Raw genomic sequence first — 23,876 nt, 5'->3', positions numbered from 1 at the left:
CAAATTATTTCCCTGCTAGATGTCAATGAGTGCGCAACTGGTAATGCCTGCCCTGCGGGAATTTGCATCAACTCTGCAGGTTCCTACACTTGCCAGAACTGCAGGCCTGGGTTTGAACCATCTGCTGACAGACTGAGATGTGGAGGTATGAAACTGGCCGCCTAATGGTTTACACTAACTTGCCGTTTTAAGGTAACACCGGTAGGCAGTGATGATATTTTTGCCCCTTGTGATGATATTCGCCCCTTTTTCGCTTTCCAGATGTTGATGAGTGTTCCCAGGGTGACTTGTGTCTAGGTGGGGTGTGCGCCAACACAGAGGGGTCCTACATTTGCACCAGGTGTAAGGCTGGTTACAGAGTGTCTCAAGACCAGCAGAGGTGTGAAGGTAAAAACAGTCTCCAGCTGTTCTCGTCATTCAGCAAAAGTCATTAGCATTGTTATGACTATTAAAGGCTTACTCAACACGTTCGAGCAGCTTGTCGTTTCCCTGTAAAATTGACTTTCCCTCGAAACTGCATTTCCCGTATGTACGGAATCTTTACACTGATATAAACTATGTATTTTTCCAGATATTGACGAGTGCCAGTCCCTGTCTACTTGTGTCAACGGGATCTGTCTAAACTCAGAAGGTTCTTACACCTGTGAGAACTGCCCCACGGGGTACAGAGTGTCGTTTGATGGAGAGCTCTGTGAAGGTTGGCTTATTGAAAAATACTCACTTAAATGGAGCTTTTTCTTATTTTTGAGCTCCCTTTTTAGTTTGTTGTTGTGAAAACATTGCAGTCTGCCAGTGAATGTCTAAGTCCCCATATTGTTTCCTAACAGATATTGATGAGTGTGCGCTGCCCACTGCCTGCCCCCAGGGAACATGTACAAATACAGAGGGTTCGTTCACATGTGTCGTCTGTGAGCCCGGTTTTAGAGTCTCTGAGGATGGACAGCGGTGCGATGGTGAGAGTTTGTGGTGGAATGTCCTTGCTTATGTTTGCATGCTTGAGCCCAGGTGTGTGTAGATCTGGCTTTCCAAACATGCCAGACTTCACCTCTACACCTAACAGAGTCTCATTTGCTCTGCAGATTTGTTTCTGAGCTGCTTTATGTTGTATGTAAATAACATGAGGTGTGGTAGCATGAACCCAAAGTCTCCTCATCTGAGGCAACAACTCTAAAATACTTCTAGACATCACATCATAGCTGGAACCTGGACCCCTCTGCCTCTGGCACCAATCATCTGCTCCTTGCTCAACACAATGAGACACCAGCCCTCAAATAGAACAGGATGATGTCAGGCAAATATCCTGCAGATAGCTCAGCTAAAAAGATAGAGGTGTCGACATTTGTGATTCCTAGCCCTAGTGATTACCCATCTAACTGATTACCACTGGCAAGCTTTATTTATTTGAAGCCAGAGATGGTAATCTGTGCTATGATGTGCCTTTGTATCTGTGTCCAGATGTGGATGAGTGCTCAGTGGCTAACTTGTGCCCGGGTCAGCTGTGTCTGAACACTGAAGGATCGTACACCTGCAGGAGCTGTGAAGCCGGCTTTCAAGTGAATGAGGACGGTCGTTACTGTGAAGGTAAGAGGGCATCTGTACTTAAGTACCTGCCTAGAAAAGTTTGATATTTCAGTATGCTGCAAAATTGAGCCAAAGTTATAGTGGACCACAGTACAAGATGAATGCATTAGGCCCAGAACATGATTACAGAAAATCTTTACAGCGTCTGGTAATTTTTCATGACATGATTTATGGGATAAATGCAGGGAAATGGCTGCTTTGAAGAATCCAGTAAAGTTAAGTCTGTCATGACTTCATGGGAAGCAGAACAGGAATGATTATTTAAATGGATTAAAACATGGTCTCAGTTAGCCTCATATACTTTGGTGTGTTTTTAAACAGAAGTGTGGATCTAGCCTCAGAGGAAGATCCCACCCCCCCACCGATGTGTCTTAGCGCTGGGAAAAAGTCGCACAGTAAAAGCCCGACATCAAGTCAGCCTCTGATAGGATTTTAATGGATGTCTCTGATGCCATGGAAAATATTAAGGACTTAATTTGAAATGAAGTCAGCCACTCCCCTGCTTCTCACTTATTGCAGCAAACTTGCCCTGTTGAACTCACTCTGTTCACCCAAAGGCAAAAAAAATCGAGCCATCTCAATCACTTAACAATGGCCCGCACTATTTTCACCACAAGAAATACAATCCGTACCAGCTCGAGGAATTTCGAGAGATCACATAACAGTGAGCCAGTGACTGTTTGTAGATATAGTAATTATACGCCACCTGTAATAGCTTGCTGTTTTGGATTCAGTGACTGTCCCACATACTTATCTTTCTACCCTTTTTAATAAAACACTGTCAGTGTGATCTAATAAGGAGGGCTCTGCTTACTGTACATTAGGCGGCACAGTAGGTTAAGCTGAGCTCATTAATGATTCTTAGCAGATAAGACAGTGGAAGCACAAAAACGGGGCTCTATATACTTTTTTGTTTAGGATGATAACCTATAGCCAATCTTTTCTTCTTCTATCTCTTAGACATCGATGAGTGCCAGTCTCCGAGTGTTTGCCCCACAGGTGTTTGCGCCAACACAGAGGGCTCCTTCTCCTGCATGGCCTGTGATCCGGGCTTCGAGCTGGCATTTGACCGGCGCTCATGTGAAGGTACAGTGAAATGGGCGGCTCGCTGCGGTCGCTCGATTTTATGATCTCGATGCAATCATTTTCGCAGTCATCTGTTCCAATATAGTAAGTCATTACTTGCCGTCTTACATGATGCATGACTTCTCTCACATGTTCAGTGTGGTCTGGAAGTTTTTCGGTCTAGATGTCAAAACTTGGGCAAATTTGAAGTGACGCACAGTGATTTACAGCTGGTGTGGATATGTCATGCCGGTGACGTCTGTGTGTGTGTGTCAATTCAGATGTGAATGAATGTGAGGACGCCAGGCTGTGTGTGGGAGGTCAGTGCACCAACGCCATCGGCTCCTATAGCTGCTCCTGCCCCTCTGGCATGGAGCTGGTGGATGGGACAGTCTGCAGAGGTATAAACATGCAAATACACTATAGCTCTAAAATATGAAATTAGTGGTTAGTCGTTTCTCGTGGCTTACCTCATGTTGGCATATTGACACAGCTGTGTAAATGTACTTATGTGTATTTGTGCTTGTTTGTGGCAGATATCAATGAGTGTTTAACCGCTGGAGGGATCTGTGGGGAAGGAGACTGCCTGAACACTGAGGGCTCCTACTTATGCGTCTGTCCTAACGGGTATACCACCACCGATGGAAGCCCCGGCTGCCAAGGTACAGGAAAGCTCTGGAGCGAGAATGCTTAGAGCAGCGGGAAATCTTGATTCTCTTGGGCTTTGTGTAAAGAAGTGGAACAGACTTGGGATTGGAGCAAGTTGTTAATAAAGCAATAATGGCTTTTTCAAATATTGCTTAAGTCATTTTACAGTAACATTATTGGCTTTTTTTTCATTGAGTGCAGACAGGCCGTTCTCGCCATGCTCTCTTGGGTGCTGAAGCCAAGCCTGGGACACCTGGCATGGGTGCACAGGCTGTAATGGGCCATGGCCTCATCAACTATCTCAGCTCACCCTCCCTCAGCTTGGACAGTTTGATGTTATTCCAGCCGCACCCAGTGACCCACTGGTAGTAGCCTGATCATCAGCTAAAGGAGGGCTTTACAAGAATCTGGAGCAGTTTACTAAAACAATACATGAAATAACTCTGGCTAGGATGTCAGAATTGGATCAGTGTTATTTCTGGTGGGTCTTGCAATCTGGTGGAGGATGAGTTAAGTAAAAGATCTCTGGCAGTGAACTCTTCTGTCATGATATGAAGCAGGTAGGCTGGCCTCTGCAAGGTGCTGGCATGGTCATGGAGTTGGCAGGATTTACTTGCAGCAGAGGACAAGGGTCACTCCTCGTGCAGGGGCGTTCTTCTACAGAAAGGCTTTGGCCTTGGAGTGCTTCAGATATCACAAACTGAGCAAGTTGCCCAGCATGGATCAGGTACTTTGGCTGTTCGCCACAACAAATACTGGGCCCTGATTGTCCTATAAATCAGCAGTTGTCATATATTTTCTTGCAGTCTGCCATTGTGTGTACAGTGCTGACACAATAAAAGCCAGGCCCCCTTCTGACATGAGCCTGAAGGCCGTGAAGAAGGGAGGACGAGGGTTTGTGAGGTTATGGGAATGAAAGATATGTTCAGTCAGGTGGGGCCAAAATGACGCTTGGCCTTTCCAGACCAGCAAAAAACAGCCTGAGCAATAAAAGACTGACAGCAGACTGAAACATATCTCAGCTTAATCCAAATCAACAAGTTCTGCCATGGCCTTCCTGTTCCTTTCAATAAGACTTTGAAGGATTTGAATATACTCCAAAGCTATCCAGTCACAGCATATTTATGTATTTACCTAAAGTCTGGAGTGCTGCTTTTTTTCCCTCCCTATCATTGCAATCGGGTGTTTACCTTGTCGTCTCTGTAAGATTCATCTGATTATCAAAAGACTGGAAAAGGAAGGCAGGCATTTTCCTCAGTGATGAATTTCCTCCGGTTTCTTGCGTTTTCCCTCACCTTTCACCACAAGTCCAAGTACTGTATAAGCTATGCTGTAATGCCGCAATTATCCACCCATCTACAGCTAATCAGGCATCGAGCATTCGTTATTAATTTTAACGAGTCTGGGGGAAATGTTCTCAGCCTGAAAAGCTGAGGTAGATCTCTCTTCTGCTTTGTTTCCTGTTTGCAAGTATACCATTAAGCGCTCCAAATGGCCAGCACGCCTTGTGTTCAGATGAGCGCTTGATTACACATTCTTTTTCTGATACGAGAAGAAGCCGTGCTCCCGGTGGACTCGCTGAAGATGGAGGATCTGTGCAGATAATTGCTGTTAATCAATCTGTAAGATCTTGAGCCGCACTTTCCGCTAATTTATCTGCTTTTCTTTCCCCACTTTCTGTCCGTCTTAGACGTGGATGAATGCAGCAAGGATGATGTGTGCATCCGAGGAAAGTGCATCAACGGCGAGGGCTCGTTCTTGTGCTTGTGCGAGGCCGGCTTCAAATTCAACACTGATACGGCTGACTGTGAGGGTAAGACTGATTAAAACTTCCTTTTGTTTTTAAGTTGTGTTTGTCACGGTTGTTACTGACCCTACCTCTGCCCAGAAGTTTCATCTGTCTGACTAAAACAACATGTCAGCTTTAGCTGTTTGATTGTCACGCTACATTAAGGCTCAAGCATACGCAGTATAGCACAGTTGGATATGATTGATTATCTATAGCACGTCAGGCTCCAGTGAAAGTGTCCAAGCCTGGCTTAGAGGCTTTCCTCCGTGGTCTTGGGACTGAGGGGTGCCTGGATTACATGGCTGGAGCCCTCAGCTCCCTCTCCCCAGTGGGAAGTATGAATGACCCCATTGTGAGCAGGAGGTGTTTCTCCCTCTGGAACGTCTCCCTTTAGCTCCTTCACAAGTTCTTTGGTTGCTGTGATAATATTGTTCTTGGCCATTCCCTTTGCCTGCTGCGTTTACTGAGGACAGCTACACCACAGGCCTCCTGGCCGACTCCTGCTTTGCAGCCATTACACCGGGAGCAGAGGAGCAGTGGTGGGAATACGAGTTTGCGTGCGGGGGTGCGCGCATTTGTGTCTGATTGCACATGTGGTTACGTTTGCGCCTCTGTTTGTCGGTTACTGACAAACATCTGTCTCTCTCTTCTTCTTCTGTATAGACCAGAACGAATGCAAGGAGTTTGGGAGCTCAGTGTGTGGCACCTGGCGCTGCGAGAACACCATCGGCTCTTACCGGTGCTTTGTGGGTTGCCAGCCTGGCCTTGAGGGAGAACTCGCCATAGGCTGTGGTGAGTTTTCAAAATTGCACTGTACTTAAAAAGACTAGCACGCTCAATTATGTGGAGAAAAAGAATTAAACAGGGATTTTTAGCCTGTTTTTGTGTGTAAGCAAATTTAATTGTATTGAAAGGGGGTCGATCTATTTATGGACTGTGCATGACCCTAATACTCCATTACTCCATGGCTGTAGTTTAGTATTCAAATCAACACACCACTCTGCAGGTCTCTCACCCCATCACACATATCAGGTTGGCATGCACACATAGGGACAGATGCAAGTTAAAAGCTATCAAGTCCTCTGGGTCTTCCTGCACAAAAGGCCACCATGGAAGATAATGAAAAATAGCCCAATATTGAGGATCTTTGAAGACAATACCGCACTGTCATTGGAAGCCAATTGTAAGGCCAGAAGCTGATAGAAGTCATTCACCTGAAAACAGAGCTAATGGAGCACTCTGGCAGAGTCCCAAAGTAGAACCTGATCGCTGCAGTTCTTCTAAGAGAAGAAAGATGAGATTGTCAGGCCAGCTTACTGTGTGTCCCCCCTCCCCCCCTTGTAGAGAAGCCACAGTCACCTGGCATTGGCTGGGTGGGTTTGTACTTACGCTACATCTGTGAACACAGCTAGCCAACAACAACAGGCACATGTCCATGACTTCCAGAGTCCACGAAGACTTATGTATTTCCTGGCAGGACTGAACACCTTGGGCTTAAGACATTTGCAAAGTTTGTTGCACAACAAATTTGATTTTTTTTTTGCTCTTTATTTTGTAGTGTGGTATTGCTTGTCTTTGTCACTCTCATAGCACCATAAAACAACAAATGGGGTTTATGACCAGCAAAAACGAAGGTCTAGATATTTTCCTCATGTTTAGAGAGGATCCAAACAGTCACTGGAGAGTGACAGGCGAAGAAGGGAAAGCAGACTGAGAGCATCAGAATGGAATGATGTGTTGGACCGTAGATTGAAGCTGTGGGTGTTTGTGGCCGATTGCGTGTGCATGTCAGTATGACTGTGTGTGTGTGTGTGTGTGTGTGTGTGTGTGTGTGTGTGTGCACGCGTCTGTGGTTAAGTGTGGGGTTTTTTTGTTTTTTTTTTGGCATTCTCCCGTGTGTGTTTGTGTTGGAGAAAGAGAACCAGAGACTGTGGTGGTTGCAGAGATGCACTCAGGGCGGAGTGTGGCTTCACATGTTTTTATGACCCCAAGTTTTTATTAGACTATCAAGTGATGGTGCTCTGGAAAGAAAATGCTGCTGCGGGCAGTGTTGACCGGTGACAGATCGTAGCTCTGCCCACCACCCCTCATCTACCACACTGATCCTGGCTATGTGTGGCTGCCTCCTCACTGCACTTTATGATCTTGTCTGTCTGGCACCAGCTAAAGAGTGCAGAGGCCTTTAGTGTGATGAGGCTTGATTGAAGCCAGCTGCTCACCTCTGCTCTTTCGACTTCAGAGACAAAACACTGCTAAGCAGCTCACACAGGTTAGATTTGCATCATTGCTTGCTGCGCATTAGGGGTTAAGGACTTTGCCTGCCATGATATATGCCTTTTATTTAAATCACCCCATGTGCCATTTAGTTGCCTCTAGTATGATGATCCATTTTATACCTTTATTTGCCCAAAACAGTGAAATTCTTGATGCTGAAAGTATCTTTTGAAAGAGTTGTGCAGGAATCTAGCAGACACCATATCTCCAGGAGAAAGCTCATACAGACATGTGGAGACTCCACACAGAGCTGCCCGGGTTTGAACCTCTTGGTCTGATTCCACTTCTGAGCCCCTCACTCAGTTGCTAACATGTCTGACATGCTCCCTAGGAGTCCTGAGATGTTGCCTGATTACAAAATTTTCTTTTATAGTTCCACAAAACTCTATTTATCTCATCTCTAGGGGTGCTTGACCATCTTTCTCCTGTTGCTATGTTGTGATGCTGTTTTCACTAGATGCTACAACAAACACTCGCACAGCTCAGCGTTGACTCACAGCCCTGGTTTGAGAACCAAGCCCTCTTACGTTTAAAATCACTCAGCGCTACACACAATAGCGGCTTGTTTCACCTCGCGAATGGAAGTTTTGGGAGATGCTGCCGTCACCTCAATAAAAAAATGTTTAAAAAAAAGCCCAAGGATGGAGCCCAATTACTCCCGGGCACTTTTTGGTGGCTTGTAAAAAGAAAATCATCAAATATTCAAGAAGAGACCAGACGCGGTAATTTGCAGTTTCTGCGAGGGGGTATTGCTTTATTTTTACTCACCCGCCTTCGAAAGGGGCAGCGGTTGTCGTTGGCTCTGCTCCCTGCGCTCATTTAGATTTAGAGGCCGTGACACAAAAAGAGAAAAACAGAGGGGCTTTTTTTTGCTACAGCAAATGCCACCGCAACTGTGCTATAAGGTCTACGCTCAAATCTAACACGATGCCGTACATAAGTGTTTGGACGCATGTGTGTATATGTGCTGCAGATCATTGTTTTTAGCTTTAATTCACCGTCACGCTCGTAAATTCCCCCGAGCTATGCCTCGTCTTTAATAAGGCTTTTACCCAAGGGCGGAAATTGTCTGCGGTCGCACTCTTGCCAGCCTCCCACCCCTGTAAATGTATAGAAATCTGAAGACTTTAACATGTGTGTGACTCCTCGTGCAGTTGTACTTTCTTTTTAAGATGTACACTGGTCACACCGCGGGTTGGTCATCAGTGTAGTTAACCCAGGACCGGTTGTTGATGTAATATCTGATAAAGCCCACAAACATGCTTCCCTGAAGGCAAATACCTCACCTTATCCTTAACCAATCATGTGTGAAATAACCTCTGCATATGGGTCCAATCAGACAAGGGGTTGCCCGGAGAACAACGGAGAAGTGTGGACTGCGGCGGGGTGAGTCAACAGTCATTGATGTATCCCTGTATTCTCTTTGCCTTCCGCCATGTGCTTCAGATTAACACATGGCACAGAAACCAGTTTTTAACACTCCTCCACACCCAAATCCACCATCACCGGATCCAGGAAGCATGTCCTCCCGGGTCAGACCATTAGAATAGGTTGTTTTTGGGCCCGTGCTGCCCCTTCATCTCAGCTTTTCCTATATCAGCTGAACTTTTCAGTCTTTCCCGCCTCACTTCTTCCCCCCAGGCAAATTACAGCGCTGCATGTGTCCTGACGTAACTGATGATCGCATGGAAAGACTAAGAAAGGCAACCCCATGTCCTGCTAGTGTGAGACTCGCTCTTGGTGGAGTTATCTCATGCTGTAATATTCATTTTTTCCCACAAATCATTAGTGCTGCGATTATCACCCTGACTCTGTGGTTGACAGATCTAAATGGCTGGTCAAGTAATGCTATCACTCAAACACTGCAAAAAGACGGGCACAGCGATGACAAAATTCCAGTTTTTGTTTTGGTCTAGATTTTCTTGTTCCTCTCAGAGATGATACTTTGATTGCATCTCATCCCAACATGTGGTTTGCAACAGATTTTCTTCCATGTCACACACGAATGAAAATCCGCCTTCAGACACTGATTATTTCTTATATTAGCAGAGAGCTTTCATCGACTTCCCTCCCCGGACCTCCCAGCTGGTCTCTGCTGTCAATTCCAACATTCCTAACTCCACTTAAGCTCTTCACACTTGAGAAAAATGTTCCTTAAACCTTGATATACAATACTTTCCCCCCCTTAATAGAGAAACATGGCTAACTAGGCCTTTGAGATGTTATTCCCTAAAATATATTTTTTCAATTGTGTGCAATTCCTTAAAGTATTCAAAAGCACATCCAGTAAGTTGGCGGTTCTTAGTATGTGTCCGTCCATTTGAGCCCACAAGTCTATTCTAGCAATTTCGGTCCTCCTCAGCCCTTCCAGTGAAACATTTTACAAATGACAAAGGCAATTTTGTCTCCACAGTTTTATTAGCTGGTGGGAGACCCTGTCTCTGACCCCAGAGGCATCTTAGAGAAATGTCCAAGTCAGGACAGAAACACTGGCAGAGGACTAGTTCCCCCCAATGAGCCTGAGAAAGGAGACTTCTGCGTTGGAGGAGAGGACGGGGCCCTGGCCAAGCGTGCTGTTCAAATCAGATGGATTGCGGTTTCTCTGTCCCACTTTCTTCTCCTTTTTTTTTTTCAGCTGAAGCGGCCTGTGTTAGTACTCATAGGCAAAATAGAACAGGGTTAGACAACATGTGAATGATGGCGCTTTTTACACCATAAGTCATGTTGTCACGAAAGTTTAAGGTACCACTGGACTTAACATCTTGTCTTTATTACAGTTAGAGGCAGATGAATGAGAGTTTTTAGTGGAACGGATCAAAAATAATTTAAATATTCAAGTTGTTGTGATTTTTTCCATATTCAGAATGTTTTTTAATTTGTTTCAAGTTTTGTTTTGTTTTTTCCAAAACCTATTATCACTCCAGTGGAGTTAATATTAGTCATGGAAACTAATAGTTTCCATGGAATGCTCATGGAAGGTTATGAAAGTTAAAAAGAAAATATTAACAAAATCAAATTACGCTTACAATAAAACAGACACAGTAAAGTAGTATTCTTTAATTTCATCAGTACAATTCATATCAGTTGTGAGGCCTGCCTGTTGTAATGTTTTTAACTTGATGCCTTGCAGAAAAAGTACAAGCACACCGCGCCACTTAACTTCTGGCTGTGTTTGCCACGTTTATTTAATCCAAATTGTTGATCAAGTTACCTGAATTTATATTCCAGCAACCCAAGAAGGAGGGAAACTGACCAGAGAATAATTTCATGTCACTAAAGTGTGACCATTAAGTACTGTGATTGTTTTTTAAAACAATTATAATCAGCTTTACCCCCCTCCCTGCAGCATCAGTATTTGGCCTCTGCTATGCTGGCGATGCCAAGAAATACTAAATCATGTATGTTAGAAATTGCAAACAAATGTTACCTTTCAAACAGCAACTGGTGGGGGGAGTCAGTGCGGTTACGAGGTCCGGTGTTAACAGTTTCGACAAGCCGAACTGACATAAAGCATATAGTTTCTCTTGTGATTTTATCAAACATGTTTTATGATTTAATGCCTTGCAAACAAGAAACTACTGCAGACCCGCCAGATTCCTAACTTCCATTTCAGGCCCCCACAAAGTCCCCCTATGCTCTCAGTCCTTTCATAGTAAGAGCCTGTTTTTTAGTACATTCATTGATTAGATTGGAAAGTGGTTCCTGCCAGAGAGCTGCTCTTAATGCCAGATCTGAACTCTCCAGCTGCTTGTAAAGTCTTGGTGAGTACTGAATGTTGGCTGGATGCTGCGGACTCCTCTGTCACTTCCCACTCGGCTGACACAACCAAAGAACATTCACCCGCAGCTTTCCAGATCCACATTGCGCTCACTTTACACTGTGTCCATGCAGAGAGAGAGAGAGCAAGTCCCCATGAATCAATCCACGAGGAGCAAAGTTTGAAAAGCTTCTTAACGAATTGTCTAATCTGTACACTGTCCCTGACATGTTATGATGGCAGTGATTTCTCTTGTTATTGTACGGTCAGAATGGTAGTGGTGTTTATTTTGGAGAAAGCGGCGTAGTGTTTACGGAGGCAGTGCGAGAGTCTGTTGTGCAGAATGACACTGTAAATATTAACGCTGCGCTCACCTCTCTGCCTGCTCTCGCCTTGCAGATATTGATGAATGTGACAACAAAACCATCTGTGGGAACAACGGCGTCTGTGAGAACACAGACGGCTCATTCCGCTGCCAGTGTGACCGAGGCTACACCAACCCTCCGGGAGATATGACCAGATGTGTCGGTGTGTAACTGCTGTCCAGAAAGTATCCGCTGTAGACAAACTAAACTAGGCTGTTGATATAAATGTGTTTTTCAAAACTAAATATGCTATGTTGAAACATATTCCAATATAATCCATAATTCGTTGGTCAAAGTAGTAGCTACGCCTCTGTACACCTCCATGGTGGATGTTAAATCAGACAAACAAAGATGCGGTTTAAGTGCAAGGAGTTTTATATAGATAGTCTATGAACTGTTTAGGAAATACACTCATTTTTATACACAGTACCCCATTTTCAGAGGCCCAAAAACCTAAATCTTAAATATGATTTTTTTTTTTTAATACAGATGAAAATCCTTTGCTGTCTTGATTCCTGAGGTTTAGAACCCAAGGCTCCTCCCCGGAAATGCTCTCCTAGTTCTTTACTGCAGCCACCTTAAACTGCTGCTTGTTTGTGGGTCTTCAGTGACTAAAAAGCATGCTCTGTTGGACTGAGACTGACTTGGCCATGAAGAATATCCTATTTCTTTTCCCTGAAAAACTCTTGCAGTATGGTTTGGGTCATTATTCATTCAACGCTGTGAAGAGCTGTCTGATTACTTTTGCAGCGTTTGGCTGAATCTGGGCAGAGAGTGTAGATTTGTACACTTCATTCATCCTGCTGCTTCACAACATCAGTTAGATGCTATAAAGTGTTTTTTTATTATTAAATATGTAAGTAATTTTGTCATCATTCACTTTAATCTTTCAGACCTTTTGGTGTTGCTGAGCTGGTCAGTGTTTGATGATTCGCCCACTCCTAAAGTTTTTGCTCTTTTGTTTTTGCCTGTTGGTGGCCTCATATTCATATTTAAACACCCTGCATGAATTTCAGCGATTATGTCTGCTTCATTTTTCATGGAATAAGAATGGAGCAGGCCTCTCCTGGACATGAACCTGCTTGTCAATTGTCCAATTACTTTTGAGCCTCTGAAAATGAAGGACTGTGCATAAAGATGGGTGTAATTCCTAAACAATCGATGCAGCAGTTTTGTAAACCTTGTAAACCTTTGTCCAAAAAATTATGAAACTAACTATTAATAGTCATTCTGAACCACTTCCACGTATGCACACTCATAGTCTAAATCTTAAAAGTACATCTTTTGTGGACAAATCTGCAAATGAAAGACTTTCTAACGCACACACTGTTAACACTCATTTGTCTGGTAAAAACTACATCCTCCAGCTGCTTTAGAGAATTTAATTGACTGGTTATTAAACAATAAAAATTGACATTTATCATCTATTTGTAAAAAATCAAATCTTTCTTAACAGCGATGGATGGATGCATAGATAGGACTTTTATTTCATTTGAATATCAAGTACTCTAGTGACAACCGTGTGCATGTTCCCGATCCTTTACTGACCTAAAGCTTCCTCTCCTGCTTTTCTCAGACATGAATGAGTGCGAGATGAGCTTGGCGCTGTGTGGGGAGGCCCTGTGTGAGAACTTCGATGGCAGCTTCCTGTGCATCTGCCCCAACGACAATGAGGAATTTGATCCCCACACCAGCCAGTGCCGTTCCATGGGTAATAGAGCAGGACTAGAACTCACAGTGACTCACAGGACTAAATTCTCAATCCCGTCATTGGGAGACGAAGTTTTCCCTGATTTAATGAGCCGTCTCTCATTATCCAAACAAGGGCGACTAGGTGGACATGGCTTACTCCACGTCTCTTAGAGTATCTTTTGACCTGCGTGTTTCCATTTTTTTTCTTTATAGGCTGGGGTTATGGTTGGGTGGGTTTCCCGCAAAAATTTGTATTAGCCTAATCCGCCGGACAAACGATGAAGTAACTTCTCAATCGGGGCCAAGCAAATGCCCTGGGGCCTTAGTTACTGTAAACCCATTTCCCCACCAAGACAAACAGGGATAAGGTGTAGCTATTAGCAATTAGAGCTAAAGACACATTGCTCTGTGCTCTTGTGCTAAAATAATCGGAAAGTGCAGAGGTTAAAGATATGCAATGCAGTGTAATTTCAGGATGACTAAAGCCTTTTGAGTCATGGAAATATCATCACATTCCCAGTTTGATAGGCACATGTGTACACAAATTGGGGGTATTTACATTATTAAGCTACGTGCCCTCAGCGGGGATGTTTTTTCTTCTGCCTGGGCTCTAAACCCCAGTTATGCCTTTGTGTACCTTTTTGCCACATTCCACTGTTTGCTTTCGACGTGTGTTAATCAATCATGTGAGACTGAATGGTGTGTTGACTCACATGCCAGTGTTTCCATTTGGCTAAGCCAGCAGCTTAACGGTGAAATGCCTGAGCCCATGCCTTTGGACAAATGAGCAGGCTCAGCAGTGGCAGGCGAGGGTAATGCACTACCTGCTGAAGGGATGTGGATGGATGAAAGAGCGGAGGCCCTTCGACACTGTTACGGTGTGATGATGTGCACCTCAAGTGTAGGATTTATTGTAACTTTAGCTTCCTGGAGGGCTCATCTGTGTAGTGAGGTATGACTTCAAAAAGCTGTATCAGAGAGCATTTTTCCTTCCTCAAACACCAGACCATGACTAAATCCACAGATGCTTTCACGACCGTGATCTCTGACATCCCCTCACCTGCTTTATTCTTTGTTCACCTACAGCTGAGAGGGACACCAAACCCATCCCTGCGTTCCCCACCTCGGCAGAGGAGAGGAGGGAGTGTTACTATAATCTGAATGACGCAAACTTCTGCGACAACGTCTTGTCTCACAACACCACCAAGCAGGAGTGCTGCTGCACGGCTGGAGCAGGCTGGGGCGACAACTGTGAAATCCACGCCTGTCCCGTCCAAGGAAGTGGTACAACAAGAGCTTTATTATCGGAATAAAGTGAACATGTTGTAATATTAGCCCAGCATTTTTCTGTGTTTTGTTAATCTGCTTGTCTTTGTTTTTCAGATGATTACAAACAGCTGTGCCCTTACGGCAGTGGATTGCTACCCTTGCCTGCTTCCTCTGTACAAAGTTTTGGAGATGAGCAACGGACTTACATAGGTACACACTCTTCGCTCGTAAATGCTACCTCGTTTTATGGATTTTCCCTGTTTTAACCCCTCAGCTGTTAAACCATGATGGGGTTTTGTTCTCACACTGGGGTTGGGCATCCAGCATGGATTCACAAGTTTGCAAATGCAATAACTCGAGAAAGACACCAGGTTAAATAATGGAGGCCTTGATCTCAAGTTTAAGATCAGAAGTCAAGTATTCTGAAAATCTCTAAAAAAGATGTCACCTTAGTTAGTTAATCTTAGTTACCTTGACCTTAGAGTCAGGGTCACAGGGTCGAGTTTTCTGAAAATCTTTCTGAAAGTCAGGATTTTCAAATTTATGCTATAAGTGTATCAGGGGCAGCACTGGCTGTCACCAGCATTTTTAATCTTCCTATCAGACTTTACACTGGCACAGAAAGGTGAAATGTTTTATTTTCACCTGCAGCAACTTTTAAAGCCAGATGGACCAGCCTCATGGTAAACGTGCCTGTATATCTGAGTATTTACTGTAATTGCAGCTTTTTAAAAAAGAAGCGAATGACAGTTCTAGCACAGTGCCAGTGCTTTTAGAAACAGGGTCAGGATTTGAAACTTTCCAGCTCACACATTGCAACATGACGCACATGACGCAGCTCTCTCTGTCTTTGCCCCTTAGATGTAAATGAATGTGAGATTTTTGGGCCCGACATCTGTAAGAATGGGCAGTGTTCAAATCTCTTTTCTACGTATACTTGCTACTGTCGCTCCGGCTTCTTCTACGATAACATTCGGCTTGAGTGTGTGGGTAAGAAAGTTTTTTTTTATTACCTATTATATCGTTCATCACCACAACAAATATAACTGGAACTTTGTTGTTGTTGTGGGGTTTTTTTTATATTAATTACTAATGTACAGACTATGGTCCACAAATCCAATATCATTTACATATATTCAAAAATGTATGGTCTCATTCGTGGTCTGCTTTGTATTACCATGCTAATGTGTTAAAATGCAATGATTTTGGTGACATCTGAGTCTCTTTGCACTCATTTTTTTAAGATTATGATGAGTGTGCATTTGGAAATGTCTGCGAGAACGGGGTGTGTGTAAACACGGCCGGGTCATTCAACTGTTTCTGCAGCCCTCCGTTGGTTCTCGACAGCACACGGCGACGCTGCATTGATCTCAACACCACAGAGGGTGTGACACACACACACACACAAACTGATTACATTTTTTTTGACAATTTATTCTTCTTGGATATTCAAAGAAAAAGTATAACTTGGTTAGCTGACTCTTGAAGTTATATTTTTCCGATTCTCTTGTTTTTTCTGTTAAACCCTTCTCATTGTACATCCCAGAAGTTGTGGACTCAGAAGATGACGTGCACGTGGATATTTGCTGGCAGCAACTCGAGGGCGACAACATGTGTGCCAAACCGCTCACAGATCGCAGAACTACATACACTGAGTGTTGCTGCCTGCATGGTGTTGCCTGGAGTGGACACTGTGCCCTCTGTCCCAGGAAAGACTCTGGTGAGAAGCAGGAATCACATAAGATAGCGATTTTTCAGTTTCATAATAAATCTATGTACTGTGTTCATAGCATAGCATATTCATACAGTAATGATTTTGTAATTTTCCATTTGACTTCAAAAGTAAATGATCATTTCCATCCCTTGTTTGCTGTTGTGTACAGCTGACTATGCAGTAATGTGCAACGTAAGAGGAAGTTCAGATAGTCTGCGAGAGCGAATAGGATATGAGTACGGTGTTGAGGGGATAGATGACCCTGCAGAACATTTTGGCCCTCCATACTGGGATCATTACGGCGGTGCTGGTGGACCCTATGATATTTCTGAAGGTGAGAACTACTACGGCGTTCAACAGCCACCCCTCCACGTCCCCGTCCGAGTGCCCAGTGTCCAGCCGAGAGAGTACCAGCCGCAGCGAGTGGATCCATATGCTGGTGAGTATACGCATGCAGTTTGTTCTGTTTTAGTAGTTTAACATAATATTTCATAAGCTTATCATGTATAGGCAAATATACCTACCTGGGATTCAAAGTAGCTTTAATATATACAGCAGCTACAGTACTGTGCAAAAGTCTTGAGCCACACCCTGCTTTCTTTATGTTTTGCTAGGAAATGGGAAATCAGTACATCAGTTTATTAAATTGTGCAAACATACATGGATATATATATATATATATAGCATATTAGGCAGAAACTTGGCAGCTTGTACCATTCTAACAAGCCTAAAAGTCAATATTTAGTATGAGCACCTCTATTCTTGAACACAGCCTGAACTCTCTTAGGCAAGCTTTCTTGTAATTGCTTAAGTTGTCTTCAGGAATATTTCTCCAGGCTTTCTGAAGGACATTCAAAGCTCTTCTTTGGATGTTGGCTCATACTTGTTAAGCATTATGACAAGATGATCCCACGCCGCTTCAGTAATGTTGAGCTCTTGGCTCTGGGGAGATCAATGACTGACAGTATTCCATTCTGTGTTTTTCTATCCAGGTATGTTTTTACTGCATTGGCGGTGTGTTTAGGATTATTGTGATGCTTAAGAATGAAGCTGTTTCCTATCAAACCAGATAGTATTGCATGGTGGATCAAAATCTGATCTATTGTTCATAATTCTAACAGTTTTGACAAGATCCCAAGATGATCACAGATGCCTGTAGACACTCACTGCTGTACCTCTCTACTGACATCTCCTTTGTACATTTTGACAAGTTGAACCAAAAATTTCTAATTTGGATTCTTTATTCAATAAGACCCGTTATCTCTGATTTTCAGCCCAATCACTGTGTAATTTTGGATACTTCAGCCATTTCTCCCTTTTTCCCTTCCTTGAGAATGGCCTTTTGATGGCCACCCTTTGAATGAGACCCTTCCTGATAAGGCTTCATTGAGCAATTTGTCCAATTTCTTAAAGACGTAGCTTACAAACGCTCTTCATCTGCTGAAAATAATTTTTTTGTTTTAAAGACACACCGCACACCATTCCAATATATGTCAGTTTTTCATCTAATAGCTTGTTGTAAATCACCTTGTTGATGCAATTACAATACAATTTTATGCTGTCAAACATCATTATATTTAAAATTTTATGCAGATTCAATAACAGAAATTAGAGCAAATGACGTGTTGTTGAGAGGTTAATAGTAGCAAAATGCCTGAAGAAATTACTTAAAATTGGTTCTTTGCTAAGTTGTCTGTTAAGTGTAGACACAACACTAGTTCATCCCTCGAGTTTGGTGCTCATTTAATCTTGAATTATCGATGGATCAGTGTTAAATGGCTTAAACATTGCTGAGAAAATGGTCAAGGACTGGGGTGAAAATGAGTGAAAAAGCGGCCAATGTCCAAAGAAAAACTTTGAAAGACCTTCAAAAGCCTGGAGAACTGTAGCTCAAGTACAAGATACAAGTCTGGCTTCTTAGAACTAGGATATAAAGAAATGACGGGTGGCTCAAAACTTTTGTACAGCAACGTATAGGCCAGAATATTTTATGTTGGTTTTGTGAACAAGGATATCAAACAACCCATTAGTGGACTGGATGTCCTAACAGGTCAGCTGACGTCTAGCATTATGAGAGTTTGGGAAAATGTTTTCTTTGAATAAATGTTGCAACAATATCATGTCTGTCTGTATATTTGTCCAATCAGAACGCTATGAAGGTTTTGAAGGTCTCCGGGCGGAAGAATGTGGAATCCTGAATGGGTGTGAAAACGGTCGCTGCGTTCGAGTGCGAGAGGGCTACACCTGCGACTGCTTAGACGGTTATGAACTTGATCTAGACAAGATGGCCTGTATAGGTGGGTTTTTCCTGCAGCATCTTTAGGGGCCTTCTCAGTAGGCTGCCCACATTTAGATCATGTTTTCCTAATAAAGAATGTTCAGGGGCTTCCTGGGATCAATAGGCGAATCAGTCACTTCATATAACATCATATCTCATTTAAAAATATGGTACTGAATCTTGAAAACAAACCACAGTGAACTCTGCTTTCATGTTTCAACCTTCTGGAGCCAGTAGGGTAACTCTTCATGCTGTAAATCTTTGCCCTCAAGGAGAAGCTTTAAATTTAACAACCTTGCATTAACTTATGTTTTATGGGAAACTAATGAAAGCAGTGTACTCCACAAAACCATCGTGTGTTACCCTTTGGTTTGACATTCCCTGGTTGTACACTGCCAAGAGCAAGGAGGCCTTGAATCTTAGCCACTTGTGTGTTACATGAGATATTTATTAAAAAAATTTACTTTGTTTGTTTTGTAAGAAAACAGAGTCTTTTCGTAATGAAATTCTATGATTGCAAGATTCTGTCCGCGTACAGGCTTATCGACTTCAAGGCCAGCCAGTTTTCCCAAGAAAAGTCATTGAAAACCGTGGAAACATGTGGGAGCTATGCAACTCATGCCCTGCCTCCTTTTATAAATCTCACCGCTAGCATTTCCCCAGCAGAACATGACATAAACACAAAGAGGGTCATTTGAGATTGACTGCTATGAAATGACAATCAGACCTCCCATGCTGGAAAAGAGAAAGAACAACCTGTTGAAGGCCAAAAGGAAACACAATCCAGTGGATTGTTAATTTTACCATCGTTCTTAGAAGTCCGGCTCTCAAGATGGCTGGGAAATCGAGTGCAGATCCTGTCCAGCTGACACGCAACATGACGGCATGTTTGATTAAAGATATATGAGATTTTATGCAACACATTTATCGTGTTGAGGGAAAGTACCTCCAACAGCAAATCTTTGTGAAAGTAATTAAAACACTTGTGTTGGTCACTTGTTGAGCAGCTACAGCTGAGGAGATAGGATGAGCTGTCCACTTATCAGAAGGTTGGTGGTTTGATCCCCACCTCCTCCAGTCCACATATCGAGTGTCCTTGGCAGGAAGCTGAACCCCAAATTGCCCCTGATGCATTCACTGATTTGTGTACTGTATGATGTGAGTCGAACAATACTTCAAGAGAAAGGCAAGCACCTAATCCTCACATTTGAGAACTATTAACTTTTTGATTTATTTTCTTGAAAAACAAGTAATTATCAAAAGTATTTTCATGTGTTTAAATCATAGTTTCTGATGTGGTCATGTATCACGATGAAAAGTTAGAACAGAACTCAAATTTGTTGGAGTTTAACATGGAAAGGACAGGAAAGGAAAGCAAGGAGAGGAAAGGACAGGACGGGAAAGGGAAGGAAAGAATTATAATTTTGAGGTGACCCCTCAGCAGCAGATGTGTCATAGGCAGCTTTTTCTTTTTGGATTCTCCCTGCTGACTAACTCATACTCTGTCCTTTCTCCTCAGACATAAACGAGTGTGAGGACATCAGCGACAATGTTCCTTTGTGTCAGAACGGGGAGTGCACAAACACAGAGGGATCATACAAATGCACCTGCTTGCCGGGCTTCGTGGCCTCCGCCAAGCCACACAAATGCATCCCGGCGATCCCAGAGTCTAGGCTTAGGGAGGCAGGAAACTGAGTATGTTGGAGTGCCAGCTTCTCTGCCCATTTTCCCCCAGGGCTTGACTCTAAACCTCCAACAGTAATGCTGAAACGTCCAGTCTCGTTTCCCTACATACCACACGCACACATACTGACACATGTACATATAGAAAACACACACTTGCATTCAGCACAGGATGCATTTATATCCCCCTCACACACATTCAAGAGGACCAGGAATTGTGCAGTGAATGTATTACATGGGATTTAGCATTCTCCAAATATCCATTTGCCTTAAAGGGATTTTGTGGACTGATCTTTGTTATTCAGTAAGCCCAGGCAATTTGATATGCAGATTTATATATTTCCACTTTATTTTCTCTATCACCTTCTCTTTTTGTGTGTTATTTATTTCATTTACATGACGGGCCTCTGCTAACTAAGAAAGCAAAATATTTCAGATGGCGTACTTGATTCGTCTCATGTTACTTGTCTCTGTAATTGATGTCAGAGACAGTGTGGGGAAATAATAAATGTATTTTGTAAAAGAAGGAATGTCATCAGAAATCAGCCATACTGTATATCAGGATGCTCATCACTGTCAAACCTCATCAATTTCTCAGTCTCAATTACATTGGACTAAACAGAAATTCAACACGGAACTTTTCCCACAGCTGTCTTTCTTTAAGATGACCTACAAGCTGCCATTGAAGAAGCTCTGGACCGAGAACTGGGAGGTCAAAGCAGCGAAACTTCCATAATACCAGCTTCACCCTTTATGTGGGCATGGAGAGACTGTAGATGTATAAGATGATCTGTGTGACACACGGAAAGCATTGTGATGTACTCTCACTGACCAGATCATTAGGTGCACCTTGCTAGTACTGGTCTGGGCCTCCTTTTACCTTCAGAACTGCCTTAATTATTTGTGGCATAGATTTAACGAGGTGCTGGAAACATTCAGCAGAGATTTTGGTCAGTTTAAGAAACCAGTTTGAGATTATTTGAACTTTCTGACACAGCATGTTATCCTGCTGGACGCAGCCATCTGAAGATGGGTACACAGTGGTCATAAAGGGATGGACATGATCAGCAACAATACTTTGGTAGACTTATTTGGTACTAATGAGCCCAGGTGGGATCTCTGCTTATCCTCCTGAGACCCAGCTTGTTCATTTATGTCCTCTGTAGTGGACAAACAAATCACAAAAAAAGTTCAACTGAAAGATTTTTTTTTCTCAGTTCTCAGGAAGAGAAATGTGCCAAGAAAATATCCCTCACACCATTACACCACCACCACCAGAACCAATGATCCATGCTTTCATGTTGATTATTCCAAATTCTGACCCAGCCATCTAAATGTCATAGCAGAAATAGAGACTCATCAGACCAGGCAGCGTTTTTCCAATCTTTGTTTGTCCAATTTTGTTGAACCTGACAGGACTTGCTCCCAGTGTGGTCGTTTGTTGCTGTAGCCAAAGTGTACATAGACCCTTCTTCTAAAACCTACAGATGGTCATGTGGGAAAAATCTAAGCAGATCAGCTGATTTTCCCCATTCTGATGCTTACTTTGATCTTCATCAACTCGTTATGACCAGGTCTACATACTAAAATGTATTGAGTCTGCCATGTAATTGGCTGATTAGAGAGTTCCATTAAGGAGCAGATAAACAGTTGTACCTAATGATATGGACAGTGAGCGTATATAACCTGTCTTCTTATGTTTGACTCCATTTTCATGCGATATCAGCAGCAATGTAGGACAACAGTACCTTTCTTATTAACAATATTAAGCTTGTTTTACAGTAGACGATCACGGTGTTGATTCTTCTCTTTGTTGGCTTCGAAAGTGTGCGACAGGATATTTGTTTCATGCAACCACATCAAACAGGCAAAAGGATTTGTTTTTCCACACGTAACATATTTGGAATTCGAATCTCACATCCAGACCCTTCCCATGTCTGCATCTCTGAACACATGTAAAGACAAAGGTTTCATTTGTTGGAGAGGTTTGGTGTATTTTGTACAGATCTAGTACTATGTATTATTTTTGTTATATATTCTCTCATTGCATTATAGCACAACAAATATTTTGTTCGACATAAAACATAAAATGTAAGAAATATCTGTCATTATAGCTTTTTGTAGATTTATGTCTGTAAAAATGTTTTTAAAGCATTTCTTTTTATGTATGAGGAGAGTGGCTGACACTGTACCAGAGGAACTGTGTGAATACCCTGCCCTGTGGAGCAGACAATGAATTATATTTTTTGGAAGTGGCAGCACTGTTCTAATTACAGACATTCTGACTCCTCCATCGCAAAGACGACGCTTTCGGAATGCGAGCACCCACTTCTGCACATCACAACTTTACAGCTAAATATTAGTCATTGTGAACTTTATTTGCTTTAGTCTCTGGTGGATCCTTATGTCATGAATGTATCATAGACAGTATCAGCTTTCTGGTTTCTGAGTAACCACACGTGCCTTGTAGTCTTGTATATTCAGGATGAAATTGCAGCAACACAGAAACATTAAAGTCTAATTCAGAGTCTGGAGGATGACTAAATTTCGCCATTAACCTGCTTCCCTAGCCTATAAATCTACAGTTGTATAAATATTTTGTGTTGTTTTCTACATCCACTATTGTCTTCCGGTTAAATCATCACCTGAACCATAACTTTAAGATTTAAATTCAATCTAAAAGAATATTTAAAATCTTTCAAAACCACAAATAACGTGAGATAAATGTAAAGCTGTGGTCAGTGGAAACATCATGCTCATTCATTTTGTTTACCTCTTGACTGTAATCACTATCAGTCATCAAAATAAAACATTAAAAAAAAGATGTGCGTGTTTGATAATTTACTTCGACAAATAGCACCCAACACACATTGCATTCACCATGTGTATACACGCAGAGTAATTTAGGGAGTTTACTGGGATAAAACAAGAACAGTGAGTTTGTTTTAGTATGCGATATACAAATGATGATCATTAAAGTCATTAGAGCTTATTGCTACACAAAGCTGTGAGGTTCCCAAACAGTGTGGTTAAAGTATCTACACCAATCATGGACATATTATTTTGTAATCATGATATGCTCGGTGGTAATTGTTGGAACAATTTAAATCAATAAATAAAAACTAATAACTTATTTTATATTTTTAAAATAGTGTTTAATTATACTATAAGCTATCAAATCATTCTGAAGTAAAAGTATTGATGCAGAAACACATCTTGTGGTTAAACACGTGTAGGATTTCTTTTTTTTTCTTTTTTTCACAAATGTCAGTGTTTTTCCCTCTAAAATAAATTAAGCCATATTAGTAACTACTGATGTTACTGAATTATTATTAAAGTAAATTTGTTTGAGAAACCATATAAATTGTAGCTCGTCAAAGCAGAGTTATCTTGATTTTTTATTACTTCTGCTAAGGAGGTTACGTTTTTGGTAGCATTTGCGTGCACGTCATTCTTTCTGTCTGTAAACACAATAGCTGGAAAAGGCTTGAGAAACTTGGCAGGGGTGTAGAATGATGTGATGTTTAAAATCCATTCAAATCTGGCTTACACCCATCAAGGTCTTCAGGGTCAGCTCAATGATTTATTGGTCAAAAATGGACAAAAAGCCTTATGACCTCATTAAATACTGTGATGACTATGAGTCTTGTGTGTTGTGTCCTGTCAACATATAGAAAGCAACATAAAACAATAAAAAAATATCTTGTCACATTTGACCTCTGACCTCAGCTTCAGGGTCAAAAGATTGATCTGAAGGCCAA

At 42.3% G+C, this 23,876-nt stretch overlaps 1 protein-coding gene across 2 annotated transcripts in view; it reads left to right on the top strand.

Annotated features, from left to right (window-relative positions):
• The window catches only part of LOC100698491 (latent-transforming growth factor beta-binding protein 2), an 87,847-nt gene extending 64,910 nt beyond the window's left edge, over window positions 1–22,937 (top strand). The window contains exons 22-41 of one of the 2 annotated variants that reach the window (XM_005453272.4): window positions 20–145; window positions 262–387; window positions 572–697; window positions 828–953; window positions 1,456–1,581; window positions 2,542–2,667; window positions 2,928–3,047; window positions 3,183–3,308; window positions 4,985–5,107; window positions 5,747–5,875; window positions 11,514–11,642; window positions 13,056–13,190; window positions 14,258–14,455; window positions 14,555–14,650; window positions 15,302–15,430; window positions 15,685–15,825; window positions 15,990–16,160; window positions 16,324–16,593; window positions 18,302–18,451; window positions 19,952–22,937. In XM_005453272.4, the coding sequence (XP_005453329.1) occupies window positions 20–145; window positions 262–387; window positions 572–697; window positions 828–953; window positions 1,456–1,581; window positions 2,542–2,667; window positions 2,928–3,047; window positions 3,183–3,308; window positions 4,985–5,107; window positions 5,747–5,875; window positions 11,514–11,642; window positions 13,056–13,190; window positions 14,258–14,455; window positions 14,555–14,650; window positions 15,302–15,430; window positions 15,685–15,825; window positions 15,990–16,160; window positions 16,324–16,593; window positions 18,302–18,451; window positions 19,952–20,127 (2,849 nt within the window). In that variant the 3' untranslated portion in view covers window positions 20,128–22,937. Of the gene's footprint in view, window positions 1–19; window positions 146–261; window positions 388–571; window positions 698–827; window positions 954–1,455; window positions 1,582–2,541; window positions 2,668–2,927; window positions 3,048–3,182; window positions 3,309–4,984; window positions 5,108–5,746; window positions 5,876–11,513; window positions 11,643–13,055; window positions 13,191–14,257; window positions 14,456–14,554; window positions 14,651–15,301; window positions 15,431–15,684; window positions 15,826–15,986; window positions 16,161–16,323; window positions 16,594–18,301; window positions 18,452–19,951 lie in introns of both variants that reach the window. The other variant, XM_005453271.4, reaches the window with a different exon arrangement.
• Window positions 22,938–23,876: the final 939 nt, after the last annotated feature.

The sequence above is a fragment of the Oreochromis niloticus genome, linkage group LG19 (genome assembly GCF_001858045.2).
Source record: "Oreochromis niloticus isolate F11D_XX linkage group LG19, O_niloticus_UMD_NMBU, whole genome shotgun sequence".
Lineage (NCBI taxonomy): Eukaryota > Metazoa > Chordata > Actinopteri > Cichliformes > Cichlidae > Oreochromis > Oreochromis niloticus.
Note: the sequence above shows the minus strand (reverse complement) of the source record. Positions and strands in the feature narration are given on the sequence as shown.